Source organism: Sarcophilus harrisii, chromosome 5 (genome assembly GCF_902635505.1).
Source record: "Sarcophilus harrisii chromosome 5, mSarHar1.11, whole genome shotgun sequence".
Lineage (NCBI taxonomy): Eukaryota > Metazoa > Chordata > Mammalia > Dasyuromorphia > Dasyuridae > Sarcophilus > Sarcophilus harrisii.
In genome coordinates, this window is record NC_045430.1 from 11640272 (window position 1) to 11658514 (window position 18243).

The window sequence follows — 18243 nt, forward strand, 5'->3', positions numbered from 1 at the left end:
CTGGATAGAAATAAGGAAGGTGGGAAGAAGGAGGAAGATCTATGGAGCTTGAGATATTTAGGGGACTTCTATAAATAGAGATCTAATAGGCAGCCAGGAATGCAGGATTGGAGGTTGGAAAAGCTGAGAGTTGAGTATATGGATCTGGGAGTCACAGGATCATAGATGTAGAGCTGGAAGTTGTCATGTTCAACCCCTGTCCCTCAGACTCTAAGTCTGTTGCATTTTATCTATTGCCATTTGGATGATGGTGATGGCCAAGGTCATGCGAGCTGCTGAGAACACTAAGAGAGAACTTTTGGGAAGAGGACAGAAAAGGACCCAGGATCGAGCCTGGAATGGGGGATACCCATGATAACAGAGTGTGAGATGGGTGATGATTCGGCAAAAGAGATGGTTTCTCCCCACCTCAATAAATAAGTCTGGACTTTTGACCCTTTTTGATTTTTCCCTTCTAATCCAAATATAAGGCATGGAGGACTCTCAGGTCTGGCCCAGGATCTTGAACCACAAGAATCCAGGCTGGGTGTTGTAGTCAGCCCAATAGACTTTGCTCTTAAATGTGCAGGTTCCTGGGGATGCCAGCCCTGCTGGGCTTTGGACTTGAACATGGTGGAACTGAGCTCATCCAAACATAGTAGTTAAATAGAACTGGGGCTAATCTTGTGCCCCTAAATTTTGGGGAACACAATCGGTTTGAGCCAAGGAAAGATAATTAGACTTCTCAAACTCCTCAGAGTTCTATGGGAAAGAACATAAGATACAAAAGGCCCAAAAGAATAAAACCAGAGCACCCATTTTACACAAAAAGCAAAACTGAAACAGTTCCTGCCCTCGGAACTTGCATTCATCAGGGGAATTACTATTGAACACAAAGGAACAATATCACATACAAAATAACATCCAGGATGTGGGTGTGGATTTAATGTGAGCCAAGGGTAGTTTGTTTATAATTGAACAAGACTCTAAAGGACTCAGGGAAGGGTAGGGTGGAGTGAGCTATTGGGGCATCCTCTCCTGGACCACTCCCTCTGTTTTCAACCTTCTAATCTGCTTCTGTCTCACCTGCTAGCTCTCTTCAGGGTTACCTGCTGTCTCTAAGGAGATACTAGAGGAGTGGGGCTGACCTGAATGGATGGAGGTGCAGGGGAGCCAAACCTCTCCATTTGGTTCCCTGTATCCCGAACCTGCCACTAGACCTTATCATTTAACTCCCTGACCACCAGAAACCCTAATCTCATTTTGGTTCCCTAAATCTAGATTATCATTTGGTTCCCTGAAAGGGAACCCCAAAACTTTCAGATAGAAAAGGAGCATTGATCAGGAAAAGGATTCTTGAGTCTCAGGAGAACCATAGTCAGTAGATAACCCAGTTTCTCTCAGTTACTGAGAAAGAGGTGGAAAAGTGGAGGTAGGGGGAGAGCAGAGAAGGGTGGGAGAAAAGGGAGAGAGCAATGCCGGGGAGCTGAGGAATCTCCAGGCTGTTTGGGAAATGGAGGCTGTCATCAGTTCGAGAAGCTGAGGAAAATAGAGACTAAGAAAAGAGCCAGTGGATTTAGTGATTTAGAGATAACTGGTAATCTTGGAGAGAGCTATGAGGGTAGGGCAGAAGGCAGATTAGAAGGTTGAGAAGTGAGGGGGTGGTGTAAGAGAGGATACCACAAGTACTTAAGATTTTTTCTAGAAATTTATTGGTGAAATGGAGGAAAGATAGAGGATGACAGCTTGTGGGGACCTGGGAGGATTTTTTTTTAAGGTTGGATGGGACCTAGATGTGTTTTCAGGAAGTAAGAAATGAGCTGGTTGTTATGAGAGATTGAAGATGAATGAGACATTATAGAATCATAGGTTTCTGGCAGAAGGGAGCCTCAGGGACCCTTTCATTGAAGGGACAAAATCTAAGCCAGGGGTCTACAGAAGCACAGATTTCAGGGGATACATGTATTTGGTTTTTAAAAAATGTTTTGCAATACTATATGATGACCAGTTCTGATGGACCTGGCCATCCTCAGCATCGAGATCAACCAAATCATTTCCAATGGAGCAGTAATGAACTGAACCAGCTATGCCCAGAGAAAGAACTCTGGGAGATGACTAAAAACCATTACATTGAACTCCCAATCCCTATATTTATGCCCACCTGCATTTTTGATTTCCTTCACAAGCTAATTGTACAATATTTCAGAGTCTGATTCTTTTTGTACAGCAAAATAACGGTTTGGTCATGTATACTTATTGTGTATCTAATTTATATTTTAATATATTTAACATCTACTGGTCATCCTGTCATCTAGGGGAGGGGGTGGGGGGGTAAGAGGTGAAAAATTGGAACAAGAGGTTTGGCAATTGTTAATGCTGTAAAGTTACCCATGTATATAACCTGTAAATAAAAGGCTATAAAAAAACTATAAAGGACATATGGAGAAAGATTCTATCTATATCCAGAGATAGAATTGATAAGTAGAATTATATATAGAATAATTTTAAATATATCCTACTGGTATCTAATGGTAGCTATCTCTAGGATGAGGAGAAAGGAGGAAAAGAAAACAAAAGAATCTTACATATTAATTTTGTTGTATATTTGAAAGGAATAGCTAGTCATGCAGAGTAGTTTTGCAGATTCATGTGTAATCATCTTTTTGTTCCTTATGTTTTTGACATTCTTTTTTATTCCATAAATTTAAAAAATAAAATTAAAAAAATGTTTTGTATTTTAACATATTTAACCTATATTGGATTACTTGCCAGCTAGGGGTGGGGATGGGGGGAAGAGGGGAAAATTTGGAACAAAAAGTTTTGCAAGGGTCAATGTTAAAAAAATGACCAGTGCATATGTTTTCTAAATAAAAAGCTTTAATAAAAAAAATCCTGAAAATTTTTTGATAATTTAATTCAAATGTATTTCAATACAACTAATATTTTGACAATGCAATATTATATAATTTATATATCATTATGTATAAATGTTTTATGTCTATGTTATCTTTAGTTATATATTTTACACATATATTATATAAATACATAATTAATATTTTATATAAATATATAATTTAATAGAATAAAAACAATCCTTTGTATTTTATTTTCCACATCGAAAAACATTAAAACTTCCCAGGGGGCCCAAGATACAAAAAGCTTAAGAATCCCTGCTCTCAGAAAAGACAGGAAAACACAAGGATAGGAGTTGACCTTAGCAAGGTGAAAGGTCACCTCATCCTCAGGCTAACAAACAACAAAGGAAAGGAGGCAGTAGCCAGATTGTAAGGAGAAAAATGACCTCAGAAAATGGCCTTGATTGATTGGCTTTTGTCAAGTAGGAGGCAAGGTCCTTTTACCAAGAAGGAGGGCAAAGGGGGTGAGGGAGATTTGAGGGGAGAGGAGAGATTTTTTTTCTCAATAGTATTTTATTTTTTCAAATACATGCAAAGATGGTTCTCAGCATCCATCCATCCATGCAAAACTTTGTGTTCCAAATCCTTTCTCTCTCTCCCCTTCCCACCCCCTTCCCAAAGACAGCAAGCAATCTGACATAGGTTATACAAGTACAATCCTTTCAAACACATTTCCATATTTATCATGCGGGGCAAGAAAAATTGGCCCCAAAAGGAAAAAAGCCACAAGAAAGAAAAAGCAAGCAAGCAAACAAAAAAGGTCAAAATATTATGCTTCTATCCACATTCAATCGCCATAATTCTCTCTCTGGATGCAGATGGCATTTTCCATCCCAAGTAAGAAGAGAAAATTTGGAATAACTCACTATGGAAAGCAAGAGGGTCAATCAGGGCAAAAGAAAATGATGAATTCTATAATATAAATTTGTAGGGAACCTAAGGACTTTCTCTCCAATTACATTCAACATTATGCAAGACAGAATGGGAAGTTTGGAGGGAAGCAGTGAACCTGGGTTTGGCAAGGGAGTCTCAGGGTCAAGGATATTATGTGGAGGACACAGAGTAACTAGAGGGTCAAAGCTGTGAAGAGGGAGAGCGAGAGGTGAGCAGAGGCCATAGACTGGAAGAAAAGGGAAGGACGGAGTGATTGGAGATCAACTGATCAAGCATTTAGTCAACAAGCATTTACTATAAGCCAGCCTTGTGTTTAGCACTAGGGATTTAAAGTTTAAAAAATTAGCTCTTGTCCTGGGTGGGGGGAGCTTACATTCAATGGGGAAAGACAATGTGTATCTATTTTGGGTTGCAGTGGCTAGCACCCAGTGCCTGACCTCAGACATTTACTAGCTGTGTGACCTTGGAAAATCCACTTAACTCTGCTTGCCTCAGTTTTCTCATCTGTAAAATGAGCTGGAGAAAGAAATGGCAAACTACTTCAGTACGTCTGCCAAAAAAACTGCAAAACAAAACCCAAATAGGGTCACAAAGAATTGGACAGATTTGACAGAAAACAACAATCAGCTCTGTGGTATGTGGAGGGAGTGGAATCAATAAAACCTTCCATATATTAGGAAGCAGTTTAAGGAGAGTTTGGGAGATAATTAGGAGTTCTACAAGGTTCCAGACATTGGGGTAGCCTGGGCTAAGATGGGAAATGGAAGGGAGACAAACAGCAAAAAGACCAGTTTTGTTAGGAAAAGACTCAGGAGGGGTGAGATAGAGGAATAGGTGGTTGTGGTCATAAAGGGGATTCCAAAGGCTTTGATTATACAGTAATTATAATTAATACGGTAAAGTGGGTTAGAGGGCAGACACAGCAGAATAGAGGCAAACTCCACACAATCCTGGTGCAAGGAGGCTCTGGGTACAGAGGCAGATGGGGTTAGAACTCCAAACTCCCAGGACTAGTGATGGAGTCTGAGGCAGCCTCTCTTATCAGCTGCCCACATGGCAGTCCCAGCCCTCGCCCCAGCTCTGAGCAACTTCTCTGACCCAGGAGAAGGCAGCTTTAGTCCTATCTCAGAGTCACAATGGAAACAGCTTGCTCCATTCATTATCTGGGCATCTGTAAAATTGGAAAACTAATATGCAAAGGCATTCTGGGGTGGCCAATGAGCATTGCCAAAATGTAGCATCCGGACTAGATTTCTGGAGGATCTCTGGACGAGCCTTGGTGGAGAAGTGATGAAGGCAGGAGAGCCACCACGAGGATGGTCAAAGATGGAGTCCCGAGTCTTCTCTGTGACTTGTGTCTGAAACTCTTCTCTTGTGTCTGTGTCTGAGACTCTTCTTTGTGTCTGTGACTGAGACTCTTCTCTTGTGTCTATGTCTGAGACACAGATGCTAATATAATAGTCCCCCGAAACCAATGGGAAGAAATCTCTCCAAATGGCTGCCGATTCCCCTCTCCCTCCCTTAGCAGGATCTCCCTCTACTTTGAAGCTAGGTCAGCACCAAGGTCAGGTGCTGATATAGGCAGTTAAAAATTGTCTGGGAGTGTGAAGTTGTAACAAAACAAAACAAAAAACCAAAAATGGTTCTATTTAACATCAAAGCAGTTCTCCTTGGAATCCTAGAACCTCAGAGTTGGAAGACATCCAAGTGGCCAGTTAGACCAACCCATAGTGGCAAAGGACATGATACAATATACATGATAAATGGAGATCAGCCTTTGCTTGAAAACTCATTACCTCTGCAGGCAGCCTCTTCCACTTTGGGGCAGTTCTTATGTTGGTAAGTTTTTCCTGAAATTAATCTTCCTCTCTACCAACTTCGCTCTTCTGGTTTTTATTCTTTGGGGTCAAGCAGAACAAAGCTAGATCTCCTAGACTCTGGGATGTCCCTTTGAAAGGTATCTCTTGTACCTTTTCCTCCGTTTCTTTGTTGTTTCTGTGTTCTGCCATGTGAGAGATGACTCAGTCAAATGCCTTAAAAATATTGTTGGAAGAATATGTGATGATCAACTCTGATGGATGTGGCTCTTCTCAACAATGAGGTGATTCAGGCTGATTCCAGTAGACTTGTGATGGAGAGAGCCATCTGCATCCAGAGAGAGGACTGTGGGACTGAGTGTAGATCACAAAATGGCATTTTCACCTTTTTTTTTTTTTTTTTTTTTTGCTGTTGTTGGCATGCTTTCCTTTTCTTTCTCATTTTTCTTTCCTTTTAGATCTGATTTTTCTTGTGCAGAATTATAAATGTGGAAATATGTCTAAAAGAATTGGACCTGTTTAATCTACATTGGATTGCTTGTTGTCTAGAGGATGGGGTGGGGGAAAAGGAGAATAATTTAGGACACAGGGTTTTGCCCAGGTGAATGTTAACAATGATCTTTGCATATATTTTGAAAGTAAAAAGTTATGAAATAAATAATGATATATAGACAGATAGATAGTCTGGTCCCTAATATCTGATCTTCCTCGCTTTTACTGTGGTGGGATTGAGATCACCACAGATTACGGCCTACAATTGGGGGGGGGTCCCTTCACATCCAGCCCTAGAGAAGCCCCTCGTCGGAGGTCTTCAAGCAGAGACCACCAGTCACTTGTTGGGCAGCTGGCAGAAGGATTACAGGGTCACGTCCATGAATGGCTCTTATCAGAACCAAATTAGGGGGGCCATGGTCCTCCAAGTAAATGGGGGGGGTCTCCTCGGGGCCGATTTTGCTTTTAACCCCACGGTTCGCTCAGGAGAGAAGAACGGCTTGATCGATGGCTGTGGATGGATTAAGTGCAATCGCCAGTAGGCATCCGCAGCGTAGCGGGAGCCTGGGTCTTCACGCCGGCGAGGACCTCCCCGGCTGCACGTGCTCCCGCTGACTTTAGACTCCTGGAGGGGGTGGAGCCGAGAGGAGGGGCGGAGCCTATGCGAAGCCACGCCCACTCAGCGCCCGCTGAGAGGCAGAGCGAGCACTCCTCCCCGGGGAACAACGGATGGCACCGAAGACGTAGGGGAGGTGGGCGGGCTCCAGCTGCCATGCTCTATTCTGATTGGAGGATGGCGAGACGCGCTGGGCTTGATAGGCAACTGTTTGAATTTAGGCGGGAAGGGGCCTCCAACGGCTGCGGCTCCGGCGCTTCGTTAGGTAACTGCGCCTCCTGGTCAGGGGGAACCCCTGGGGGTCGCCCCTGGGGGTCTCAGGGTGCTTGGGAGGGGCGGGGTCGCATTGGGGAGGACCCTGCCCCGGGCCCTGGCCGCACCAGAGCGGGAAGGAGGGGGGAGAGGGCGGGCGCTCCGGGCCTCAGTTTCCCCGCCTGTAGAAAGGGTAGGTGAGGACGGCGCGATCTCCCGGCGCTTCTCAAGCTGTGCGTCTGAGGGGCGGGGCCAGCTTCGCTGTGAGGAAGAGCCCCTCCCCCTTCCCAGAGAGAGATGGGTGTCCCTCCGGGGAGGGAGCTCGGAGCCCCCCCGAGGCGGCCCGCTTCTCGTTGTGCCCGCCCGGCCCCGCTTAGAACCGGAGATCCTCAACTGTAGTGACTGGTACACAGGAGGCGCTTAATAAATGCCTGCTCCCTCCTGCGAGCATTTATTAAGCGCCTCGTATATGCGCCTCCTGTCACTCCTACTTGGGCCGCTCCCTCCCTAGCTTTAATCCCGCTGTGTGACCGCAGCCAGAACCTCATTTGCATAATTTCCCCTTTCTCCTTTCTCCCGGACACCCCCTTGGGGTCATACCTGGGGGGTTGGAAGCGTTTCACGGACGGCCTGGGGTCCCCGGCAGAGAAGTGACGTGAGCAAGACCACGCCTCAGTGGGAGAAGTTGAACTCGGGGCTTGTAGCCCGACTTGGCTATGGTTCTGCCAGACTTTGGATCCTTGTTAGTCTGTGAAGCCCCGTCTCCCCAAACCTGCCGCCCAGTCTGCAAGGCTTCACAAATGAGTTTGCATCCTTCCTAAGAGCTGCCCTCAGCCCCCCACATCTCCTTGGTTGGCATTGGGGGGTCCAGTGTTTTTTTTTTTTTCCCCCTAACACAATTTTTAGGTCCTTCCTGATCTCCTGGTAAATGGTGATTAATTTGCCTTTGTTAGGAAATCATCATCATCCTTTTCTCCATCAATTTCCCATCTTTCAGTAGGTTAAGCCGGAATTACTTTAATTTTACATCATGCCTTTCTATTGTTTTTATTTATTTATTTTTTTCTGTCTGTTTTAACCCTGGCTTTGTCTCTAACAAATTAATCAGTCGTCTGATGGTCCATGGTCCATTTGGCAGTGACTCCCACAGCCCTTAGCGGGTTGTTTCCCTATTAGGATATCACCACCTTCAGTTTTCGTGGTATTTGTTAGAAAAAACCAATCCAGATAAATAACAGAGAGGCTGCTCCAAGTCCGGTCTGATCCTCCTCCTCCACTTTTGCACCGGGGGACTGTGTCGCAAAGTATTTTTTTTTTTACTGATTTCATGTGGTTCCCTATTACTTCTAGGAGTGCAAAGAACTCCCCTGTCATTTCAAGGTCTTCACCCCCCCCCTTCCCACCTTTCCAGACTTTTAAATCAGCCCTTCCTCCCCATGGCATACTAATGAGATGGAGGCACATGTTTATTTTTACATAAAGAATTAAAAATTGGTAGAATCTTTGATACCTTTTACTGTTGCCCATTTTTCAGGTATTCAGGTATTCGACTCCTCGGTTTTAAGAAGCTTTGGATTTGAAGTTCACATGCCTCCATTCCTCAACCACCTTTATAATACAATTTCCTCATTTTTTTAAATGAAAGGATTGGGCTAAATGCTTCCTAATAACCCTTCCCACTTTAAATCTATGACCTTCTGGATCAAACTAGGCCCATTCAAAAGTCAATTTAGTGCCACAAAACCTATTTACGATGACAAGGCTTCCCTCCACATCATTTATGGGATATCAGATTTAAGGACATTATAGGAATACAGCAGTCTGATAATAGAGGTTTAAGAATGAAAAAAAAAAATCCCACCCTGGGGTGTTAATCTTTTCTCAAATGTCAACCCATTACAATGTCAAAGACTGTTTGGTGATATTGTCCACCGAGCTGCTCTATGTGGAAGGATTCCCATGATACATAATCAACCCAAATGTCATCTGCAGCTTGTACTGATTAAATGAACTCTTGTTAGGGGTCTGAGAAAAGACCAATGATTGAATGGATGAGGAAAAATGGAAACTTTACTTACTCTTTGTTTAAGTTGCCCCCTGATGAACAGGGAATATGATTTTACTTTATCAGACTTGCTTAGCTGCTTGTTTCTCCCTGTGCTTTGAGATTACCCTGAATTTCTGTGTCAAATACATTGAAACAATTAAATCAACTATCCTGGTGGTGTTGATTGAAGTGGAATTTTTAGTGTGTGTGTGTGTGTGTGTTTGGTGGTAGGAAGTACATTTAAGAAAACACAGACTAAGAGCGTATCATAGGATGGAGGAGAACACTCCAAAGGCCAGGATTGTCCTGCAGAAATGCAGATGGGTGGTTATCCAAACAAGAAAGCAGAGAGTTTCTGATGGTGGCTGCTGCCCTCCAGCAGGTTATGAGTCAAACAGGGTTTTTTTAATAGACTTGTGAAGAAACAGATCAATATTTGCTGCTATCGCCAATGTCACAGTGCATCACTGCATCAAGTGAGATTTGGAAGAGAGAAAAAAAGACAATAGAAAAAGAAAACCTTCATGATTGAAAATTTTAATAGCTTATTGAAACACATTATAAATCAAGGTTTTTCACTGCAGGGATGAGATAGATTAAAAACTGCCTCTTTCTGAAGTGCAAACGAGAGAAAAGCAGAATTGTAAAAATGAGAGGCAGGCCTTCCTCTTGAAGACCCCTTTCTTTTTTCAGTTTCCTAGGGGTGTTGATAGTTTCCCTGAGAGATCTTAATTAAACTAATACATTTTCTGTCCTGCTTATTTGAGGGTGTGCTTTCTTTGATAAGAAAGGTTAATTATCTCTCTGTTTTTCTCTGTCTCTCTGTCTCTCAAGAAGAGGTAACTGGGGTTTTGACTTCCCATTCAAGCCTTTCTGAACATTCACATTAATCAATCAAGCCCAAGACTGGGTCCGAAAGGACATAGAGAGCATAAACATATTTGATTTGAATTCTAATATTTTTTTCTTTTGTGTGTGCAATTTTACTTTTAAAATCTGATTATAGATTGTCTCAGCTTTGCCAGGTCTGGGTGCTTGTCAGGGCTTGAAATCAATTTGATACACTATCTTGGCGGCCTTCAGTAGTGACTCACAAGGGAAATTGCAAACTGACTGACCCATCCTAATGCAAACTAATGAAAAATAGGGAGGGGGGGCATTTCGGAAAGCTGTGAATTGACAATTCACGGGCATCATTTAAAATTTGGGAAGGTCTGTACCCTTTGATGTCGGAACCTAACTGTTGTGTGGATATATTGTGAAACCCGACAGGCACAGACTTAGCACTTCAGAGACGCTACTGCGGTTTCAATTTATTAGGGAAATTCTTATATTCTCTGCTGGCTCCCTCTTCTCCTTTTCCTGCAGTTGAGGAAAAGAGAATTAGATTCTCCAGTGGAATGTGTCAGATCTAGATCTCCTTTGGCTTGAGAAATGACACAGGCCGGGGAGGGGCAGCTATCTGGTTCTTCAGCAGCTTCCTCTTTCCCAGAGAAAACCTGGAGCTGGTGACCAAAGTAATGTAAATGGAGATCGAAAAGACAAACAAAAACAAAGCTGAAACTGAATATTGTGTAATTTTAGTGACCAAGTTTGGTCCCAATTAAGAGATGATAAAAGTGTACTTTCCTCCCTCTTTAAGCAGGTGGGGGACTGTGGATATGGAACATTGTGTACACAGGCATTCTGGGTTGATGTTCTTTTCTAATTCTATATTAAGAGGAAGGCTGGCTGGAGGGGAGGGGGGGAAGGACATATTTGGACATGAAGAGAATTTAAAGACAAATGCTATATATAAATAAAAAATCTGATTTGAATGTCATGTGGCACACAAATATACAAACCAGAGGCTATCTTGTCCAATTCAGACCTCGTTTTTTTTTAAACCATCTTAATTGTTCTAGATATTTCTATAATGGCAAAATGCCTTCAGCATTAATTGCCAGCCCTGTTTTTTTCATTTTGTTCTTTGTCCACTTGACATAATGCTTAATGTTCCTCCTACTTTTGGTATAATCACCATCTATGAAGGTTGGTTGGGCCCTGCCTGTAGACACACTTAGGACCAGAGAGGCTTCCTATATTCTGTTAAACAGCATATACATCCTTATTCTGACAGAGGCAGCTAAGTGATTGAATTAGAAAATGAACTTAGATTTCTCAAGTTGACTGAATCTTCTACAAGTGCATTTTTAAAATGTATTGATAACATTTTTATTCTTCTCTTTGCAGGAACTTGATAACTTAGCAAGATGGAAACTGATGAATTGTTTTTGGGGGCAGCAAAGCAGGAACCCCGTTAGCTGTCAACAGCTCTGTAAAGCAGCCACACTGCTCCCCTTACATTTTCTTCTTCCCCCCTCCCCTTCCCCTCTCAAGTTGGTCTCATCCATGGCATTCAGGAGGCAAGTAAAAAACTTTGTGAAAAATTACTCAGAGGCAGAAGTCAAAGTCCGGGAAGCTACGTCTAATGACCCTTGGGGGCCTTCGAGTTCTTTGATGTTGGATATTAGTGACCTGACCTTCAATACAGTTTCTCTCTCAGAAATTATGAATATGCTGTGGCAGAGACTAAATGACCATGGGAAGAATTGGCGCCATGTCTACAAGTCCCTCACACTCATGGATTATCTTATCAAGAATGGATCCAAAAAAGTCATTCAGCTTTGTCGAGAGGGCTTCTTTAACATTCAGACATTAAAAGACTTCCATCACATAGATGAAGCTGGAAAAGACCAAGGTAATGGTTAAAGTCGATTTGACCTACCAGCAATTTATATGTGGTGGGAGAAGTTGAACTAGGAACTTAGGGTTGCTTATGATGTCTTTCTTCCATGAGAGAGAGAGTGGTCACTTTAATTATTTGAGCCAAGTCCTTAACAGATCAATACGTTTTCTTCAAATGGAGATCTAAGAGGAAGCAATTAGGTTTCCAATGCTTATACATAAGAAAAAGAGTGCAAAGAAAATGAGTAGGGCAGGAACCACAGTGAGGAAGGAGGACCCATGGGTATCACACAGATTTTTTTGGCTTAATAAAATAATTCCCCAAAGGATGGAAACCTTCTAGCTCTGCCCCTACAAGAAAGCTAACTTGGTAACAAAAAGAACCATGTGTTTCCATGGACTCTAAAAAAGTTTCCAGATGAAGTAGGAACTCTATGTATGACTAATTTAAATGACAAACAGGGAAGGTCTGGGAAAAGTATGCACATGGGGACAGTGATAGGGCCTGCAGGATGCTGCGATGGCACCATGTTTATAGAAATGAGGCTGTGGCTTACAGTCCAAAGATAATTGGCATTTTTAATGATAGTATTGAACTGTCCCTCCAAGTCCATACTCTCTTTGGGGTCATGAGACAAAGGTTACATCATAGTCGATATAATAACGGCACACATTTAGGTGTACAAAGAAAACTCTTTTCTCACAATCACCATGCGAATGATTATCATCCTAATTTAACAAATAAAGAAATGGAATCTCAGAGAGTTTAAATGATTTGCCCAGGATTACACAGCTAGTAAATGTCAGAACCAGGATAAATCCAGACTCTTGATGTTGGTGTTGACAATATTTTTAAAAGGCTTGATATGGCTCATATACAAAGTCAGTGTCAGGAAAGATTGTATTAATCAGAATACCCCATTTCCTGGTCATATAGAATAATTATTTATTGTAATAATAATCTGATAAAAAACAATAAATAATACAGTCCTGGATAATCTAGAAATAGAGTGAAACTTTTTTTTTTTAATCATTCCTACTACTTGCTTAACCTCAGCATTCAAATTCAGCAGTGTTAGTCCAAGAGCCTCCAAAGCTTCTGTTCTTGCATTTAAAGTGTTTGGTTATGAATAACAGGTTTTCATTTCTCATTTTTTTGAAAAACAATATAAGTAAGTTTCACTTAAGCAGGCAATTATCACAACTGAAATGCAATCTTGATTGAATGTCACTCCAGAACAAGATTTGAAAAAATTATTTCTCAGTTCAATTAATAAATCATTTATAGACAAATTATTTTATATTGTAGCATTTCAAGGAAAAAAACAAATCAAAGTAGTCTGGTCTGGATCTAAGCAGTATCCAGGAGTTGGCTTCAAAGGAACTAGCAGTTGGGCTATTCAAAACAGTGGATATGATGCAATCCACAGGGAGGAGATTGTAGTATTTTGCAGAATAGTCCAATACTTTGGTTTATATTTTTTAGGGAAAAGTTTTGTTGTTGTAGCTATTTCTCCATTTCAGGAGTCGCCTCCTCCCAATAGCCACTGAGGACCAAGTGAGTCTCATTGAGCTAGTTCATTTTTACAGCATCATTTTTGTTCTGGTACAGGTTGCGTATGACTGAGATCTAACACACTATGAGCACCATCTGTCTTGGTAAGAAGGAAATGTATGGTTTCTGTTTATATGAGGTACTATAAACACTTGTCCAGTAGGAGAGAGACAAAGCTGAGCTATTAATCGATATCTGATTGTCAGTTTAACTAGGGAACTAAGGCCTGAAGGAAGCCATGATGACTGAACATTCCCTTCTGTCCTGCATTTCTCCTAGATCCTGGCTGAGGCATAACGATAGGTCGGCTGAAGAAAGCCTTATTGCCGATGCTTGTACTATACTTTGTAAGCCAGAAAATGACAAGGCAGCAGTGTCCCCAGGGACTACCTGGAGGACCGCAAGACAAATTAATCAAGCAAGGCAATTTTTCTACCTTACATCAGGAAGAGTTAGTGAAGGAAGAATAGAAATTCTCTAGGAGGGTATCTCAGACAATCCTTTTTGAATTGTTCTAATAGGTGTTATCTGAGGCCCTCAAAGAACTGACCAAATGTAGAGGAGACACAGACCCTCCTTTATGGGGTTTACAGGTTCATGGGAGACAGGGCTGGGACCAGCGACTGGGACTGCTATGTTATAGGGATAGTAAGCGTCCAAATAAGGAAATGTGTGGGTTCCAGTGTGTATATACTTCTGTGTCTGTTTATATTTGCATCATTGATATCCAGGTAAGCATGTAGACACATTTTTAACCTACATGCAAGTATACCTGTACAACATATATGCAAATATTGAAAACTCCTTCAAAAGGTTGAAAAAATTAGTTTTGGGGGAACACAAAAACAACACAGGTACATATATATTATTATCACTTCATTAGCTTCTGTAAATATTTTAACCTGTGAACATCCACAATCACAGAATAGTCTAGGGCAACATGGTGCCAGGAAAAGAAGAGTAGGTTTAAAGTCTGAAGATATGAATTAAAATTCTGACTTAGCTATGTTCCACATATGTGGCCATAGATTACCTCATCTCTAAAATGGGTGGTCTCTGAGGGCCTTTCCTTCTCCAAATCTGTGATAATACAACCCACAGATTTGGAGAAGGAAAGGCCCTCAGAGACCACCCATTTTAGAGATGAGGACCAAAATGTGAATCCATGAACAGATCCTTCCTTTACAGATCATTGATCAACACTTGGCCATCGATGGACACTGATACCCACCATCAAAACCTATAGGAGGATATAAAAATGACAGATATGGGTTATGGTTATTTGAGTCAAGGAAATCTAGAAGGTGATTCAATTAGTTATTATATTTAGATGTGTGCTTCAGGAGGGGCGAATTGGAATACTTTCCAAGCATGAGAGTTGTACTTTGTGCCTAGACATGTGAGAGGGGTGAGCAGAAGTGGGAGATTCCTGCTTGGCTAGAATGGAAGTAGATGTTGGGGAGCCAGGAGAAAAGCCATCCAGAAGACAGCTGGTGGAAGGTCATGGAATGCCTGGGACCGGCACCTTTTTCCCCCCCAGAAAGTTATTGGAGATTTGAGGAGGGTTATAACAGCACTTGGTTTGGATGCTATGACAGAACAAAAGAGGCAGGAGTGAGGAAGTGAAGAGACCGTTGTAATCGTCTTGAGTCCGTTATGACCCGAGTTTTCACTTGCATAAAGAGCATTGCTGAGGGAATGGGAAAGGATGGACTTATAGGCAACAAAGTGGTGTGATGTGGCCTCCAGAAGAGCTAATGCTGATCTTGGGTTTCCCTAAAAGGGGCATATTGGTAAGAGAGAAGAGAGAGTGTTACTGAGCTTCATTCAGAGCACTGTCAGGTTCTGGCAGCATGGAGAAAGGTTCAGCCTTGGGAAGGGAAGACTCAGAAGACCATAACAACAGCCTTCCATTGTTTGAAGACTCATTCATGAAGGAGGGGAGGGCAGATCCTGGAGGGGGGGCTCAGTTTAGGCTTCAGGATGTCCCAAAGTAGATTGCACCAAGGGGTGCTCCTTGGAGTTCTTTAGGTAGAGCCTGGATGACCACTGGTAGGTTATAGGAGAGTGGAAAATCCTTCTGTGGATGAGTTGGATTAAATGACATTAAATGGCTACTGAAACCTCTTCAGCTGTCAACTTCTGTGATTCTCTGAGTCTTGTTTGACTAATCTGCTATTCTGCCCACTGCTCTGTCTGTTCCAAGAGCCATTACCAGCAGTGAACTTCCTTCAATTGCTTTAGGAGTGTCCACCCAGCACAGGGCCTACCACAGGACCCTGAGCCCAGCTAGTGCTCAGGAAACATGGGATAGAATCCTTGATTTCTCAGTCCTCAGCTTCTTTTCTTCATTGTTTTTTAATATCATTTCACACCACTGATCCCAGGGCACATTACATATGAGCGATCCCCCAAAGAGCTGGTTGTTTGTAGGATTGATATAACATTTCTCCCCAGATCCCCAAAGCTTAACAGATAATACAAATAGCTCATCTAGTTGTTGATATTGTTTTCTAATTTTCCTCTTATATGTCACAACTTTATATTGCTACAATTGCATAAGAGAAAGGGAGATTATAGGAAGCAAGAGCAGGGATGGAGAAATTACACAGGAAATATCCCCATTTGTGTCTGTGAAACAACAGAATTACTATAAAATATTTTAAATATGTAGTGCCAGAAAGCAGAGAGGAACATGGTATAGTAGAGATAATTCTAAATTTGGGATCATTGAATTTGGGTTTGAACCTCAACTTTGCCACTTACCAGTTATATATGACTACTGGCAAGTTAACTTAACTACTATGGGACTCAGTTTCCCAGAGAATTGTAAAATGAAGGGTCTGAACTAGAGAACCTCTGAAATTCCTTCTAGTTCTAGATCTCTGATCCTATGATCCTGAGGTTGGAATAAGGGAGACTGAGCAGACTTGAGATAGCAATGGAAAAAACCTGGTGGGAATTTGTAACTAACATGGGGAAGAGGACAGGGAAAGAGAAAATTAGAAAAAAGGGAGAGGAATAATTATGTTATAGTACTTTGTGCTATATCCATACATGGTTAGAGCAATTAATACAAATAGTTTTGTACTTATATATTTTTAGCAGATTCATAGCAATAGTCTAACATTTAATGAAATGATAAACCATTTAGATGTCAGAATTGAAGGCTGAATAAATTTTTTTCTCATTTGCCTGCTAAAAATTTTTCTTTCTTAGAAAGATTTAAATAATTGATCCTTTAAAAACGTTTTAAGAGGATTCCATTGTAATATTAGAACACATTTAATTAAAATTGTCTAAAAATACCTGTCAAGCCTGAAACCCCATTCATGTCACCAAAATGATCCTATTCTTAATTAGAATTAGGGCCATTTGCATAGTATATAATATTTTTCATTGAGTCAATTTAAATTGTAAGAAATGAATGTGTAGATTATGACTTAGATATAAAGTTTGTTCTCAATGAATTAATTCATAAAATTATGGTTAGTTTTGCTGAAATTGATTATTGCCATTATCATTGTTTAGCAATAATACTAGTTCACTGAAAGGAAAGCAGGAAAAAAGCATATTTCAAGGAACCAATATTTAAATATAGATTTAAGTTAGAACTCAAAATGCTTCATAACTAGAATGTGTTAGTAGTTGACATTATTGGTATCTTGACTATAGGAATATTCCCTCATATAGTCAAACTGGTAAATGTTTGGGGGTTCTTATTTTCATAGTCATAACAACTTGCAGATTTTCTACTGTTATAATTTGTTTTTACTCTTAAGTATTTTTTATTTTGTGACTCATTTTGGATTCAGCATAAATTGCTGCTAATAATACTTGAGTATTATTGTGAGTATATTGAGTATTATGATTAGTATTTTCTCAGAGAGTGCCTTGTAAATTTTAAGGCACTATATAAATAGGAATTATTATTATCATTATTATCATAATGATTATTCATGCAGAAAATGACATGACTAAGACAGTCAATTTATGTTTATATCCAGGACCAGTCTTGTGATTAAGCACAGTTGGTGACTACTTATCTTTTGTAATTTAAAGGGTTTTAAGAAAGGTATTTTTATTCCCCCTCAACATACTTGTCTTTACCACTAAAGAAAGGCCACCAATTTATGACAAAATTAAAAAGATTTTCAGCGAGCAGAAAATCATTTAATAATAGAATGCCATGACTACCACCCACCCAGAAATGCTTTTCCTACCTGGTCATGCCTGTCAAAATTCTATGCAGCTTTCAAAGCCCACATGAAAAGTCATCTTCTCCATGGAGAATATTTCTCCTTTCTATGTTTTCCTAGTGTGTTATTTGTACCTCGTATATAGTACTTATAATATATTGCCTTGTGTTCTCATTTTATTTCTTAGAGGAGGTTTGCCATAATTCCATCCTTCTCTTCTATTCCTGTTTAATTTGAGGCTTAACTCTGACTATTTATGCTGTCTGTCCATACGTATGTGTGTGTGTGTATTGTGTGTGTGTATATATATATATATATATATATATATATATAGTGTATATATATATATATATATATAGTGTATATATAAAATATATATACATACACATCCATCCATCCATCCATCCATAGGCAGCTAGTTGTATAATGGATAGAAGATAGAAGATAGGGCTGGAAGACTCATCTTCCTGACTTCAAATCTGGCCTTAGATATTTTCTAGCTGTGTGATTCTGGGCAAGTCACTTAATCCAGTTTACCTCAGTTTCCTAATCTGCAAAATGAGCTGGAGAAGGAGTTGGCAAACCACTGCCGTATCTTTGCCAAGAAAACCCCAAAGGGGATCACAAAGCATTGGATACAACCAAAAACTAACCAACAGCAAAAATATACACTTATCTACATAAATACATGCATACACATACAGATATATCTACACACATGCATTCACATGGAGATATATACACCCACAT

At 40.8% G+C, this 18243-nt stretch overlaps 1 protein-coding gene across 2 annotated transcripts in view; it reads left to right on the forward strand.

Moving 5' to 3' along the window:
• Positions 1-6770: 6770 nt before the first annotated feature.
• The window catches only part of ENTHD1 (ENTH domain containing 1), a 100798-nt gene continuing 89325 nt past the window's right edge, over positions 6771-18243 (forward strand). For both annotated transcript variants that reach the window (XM_031938187.1, XM_031938188.1), the window contains exons 1-2: positions 6771-6978; positions 11245-11752. In XM_031938187.1, coding sequence (XP_031794047.1) covers positions 11275-11752 — 478 coding nt within the window. In that variant the 5' untranslated portion in view covers positions 6771-6978; positions 11245-11274. The remainder of the gene's footprint in view (positions 6979-11244; positions 11753-18243) is intronic.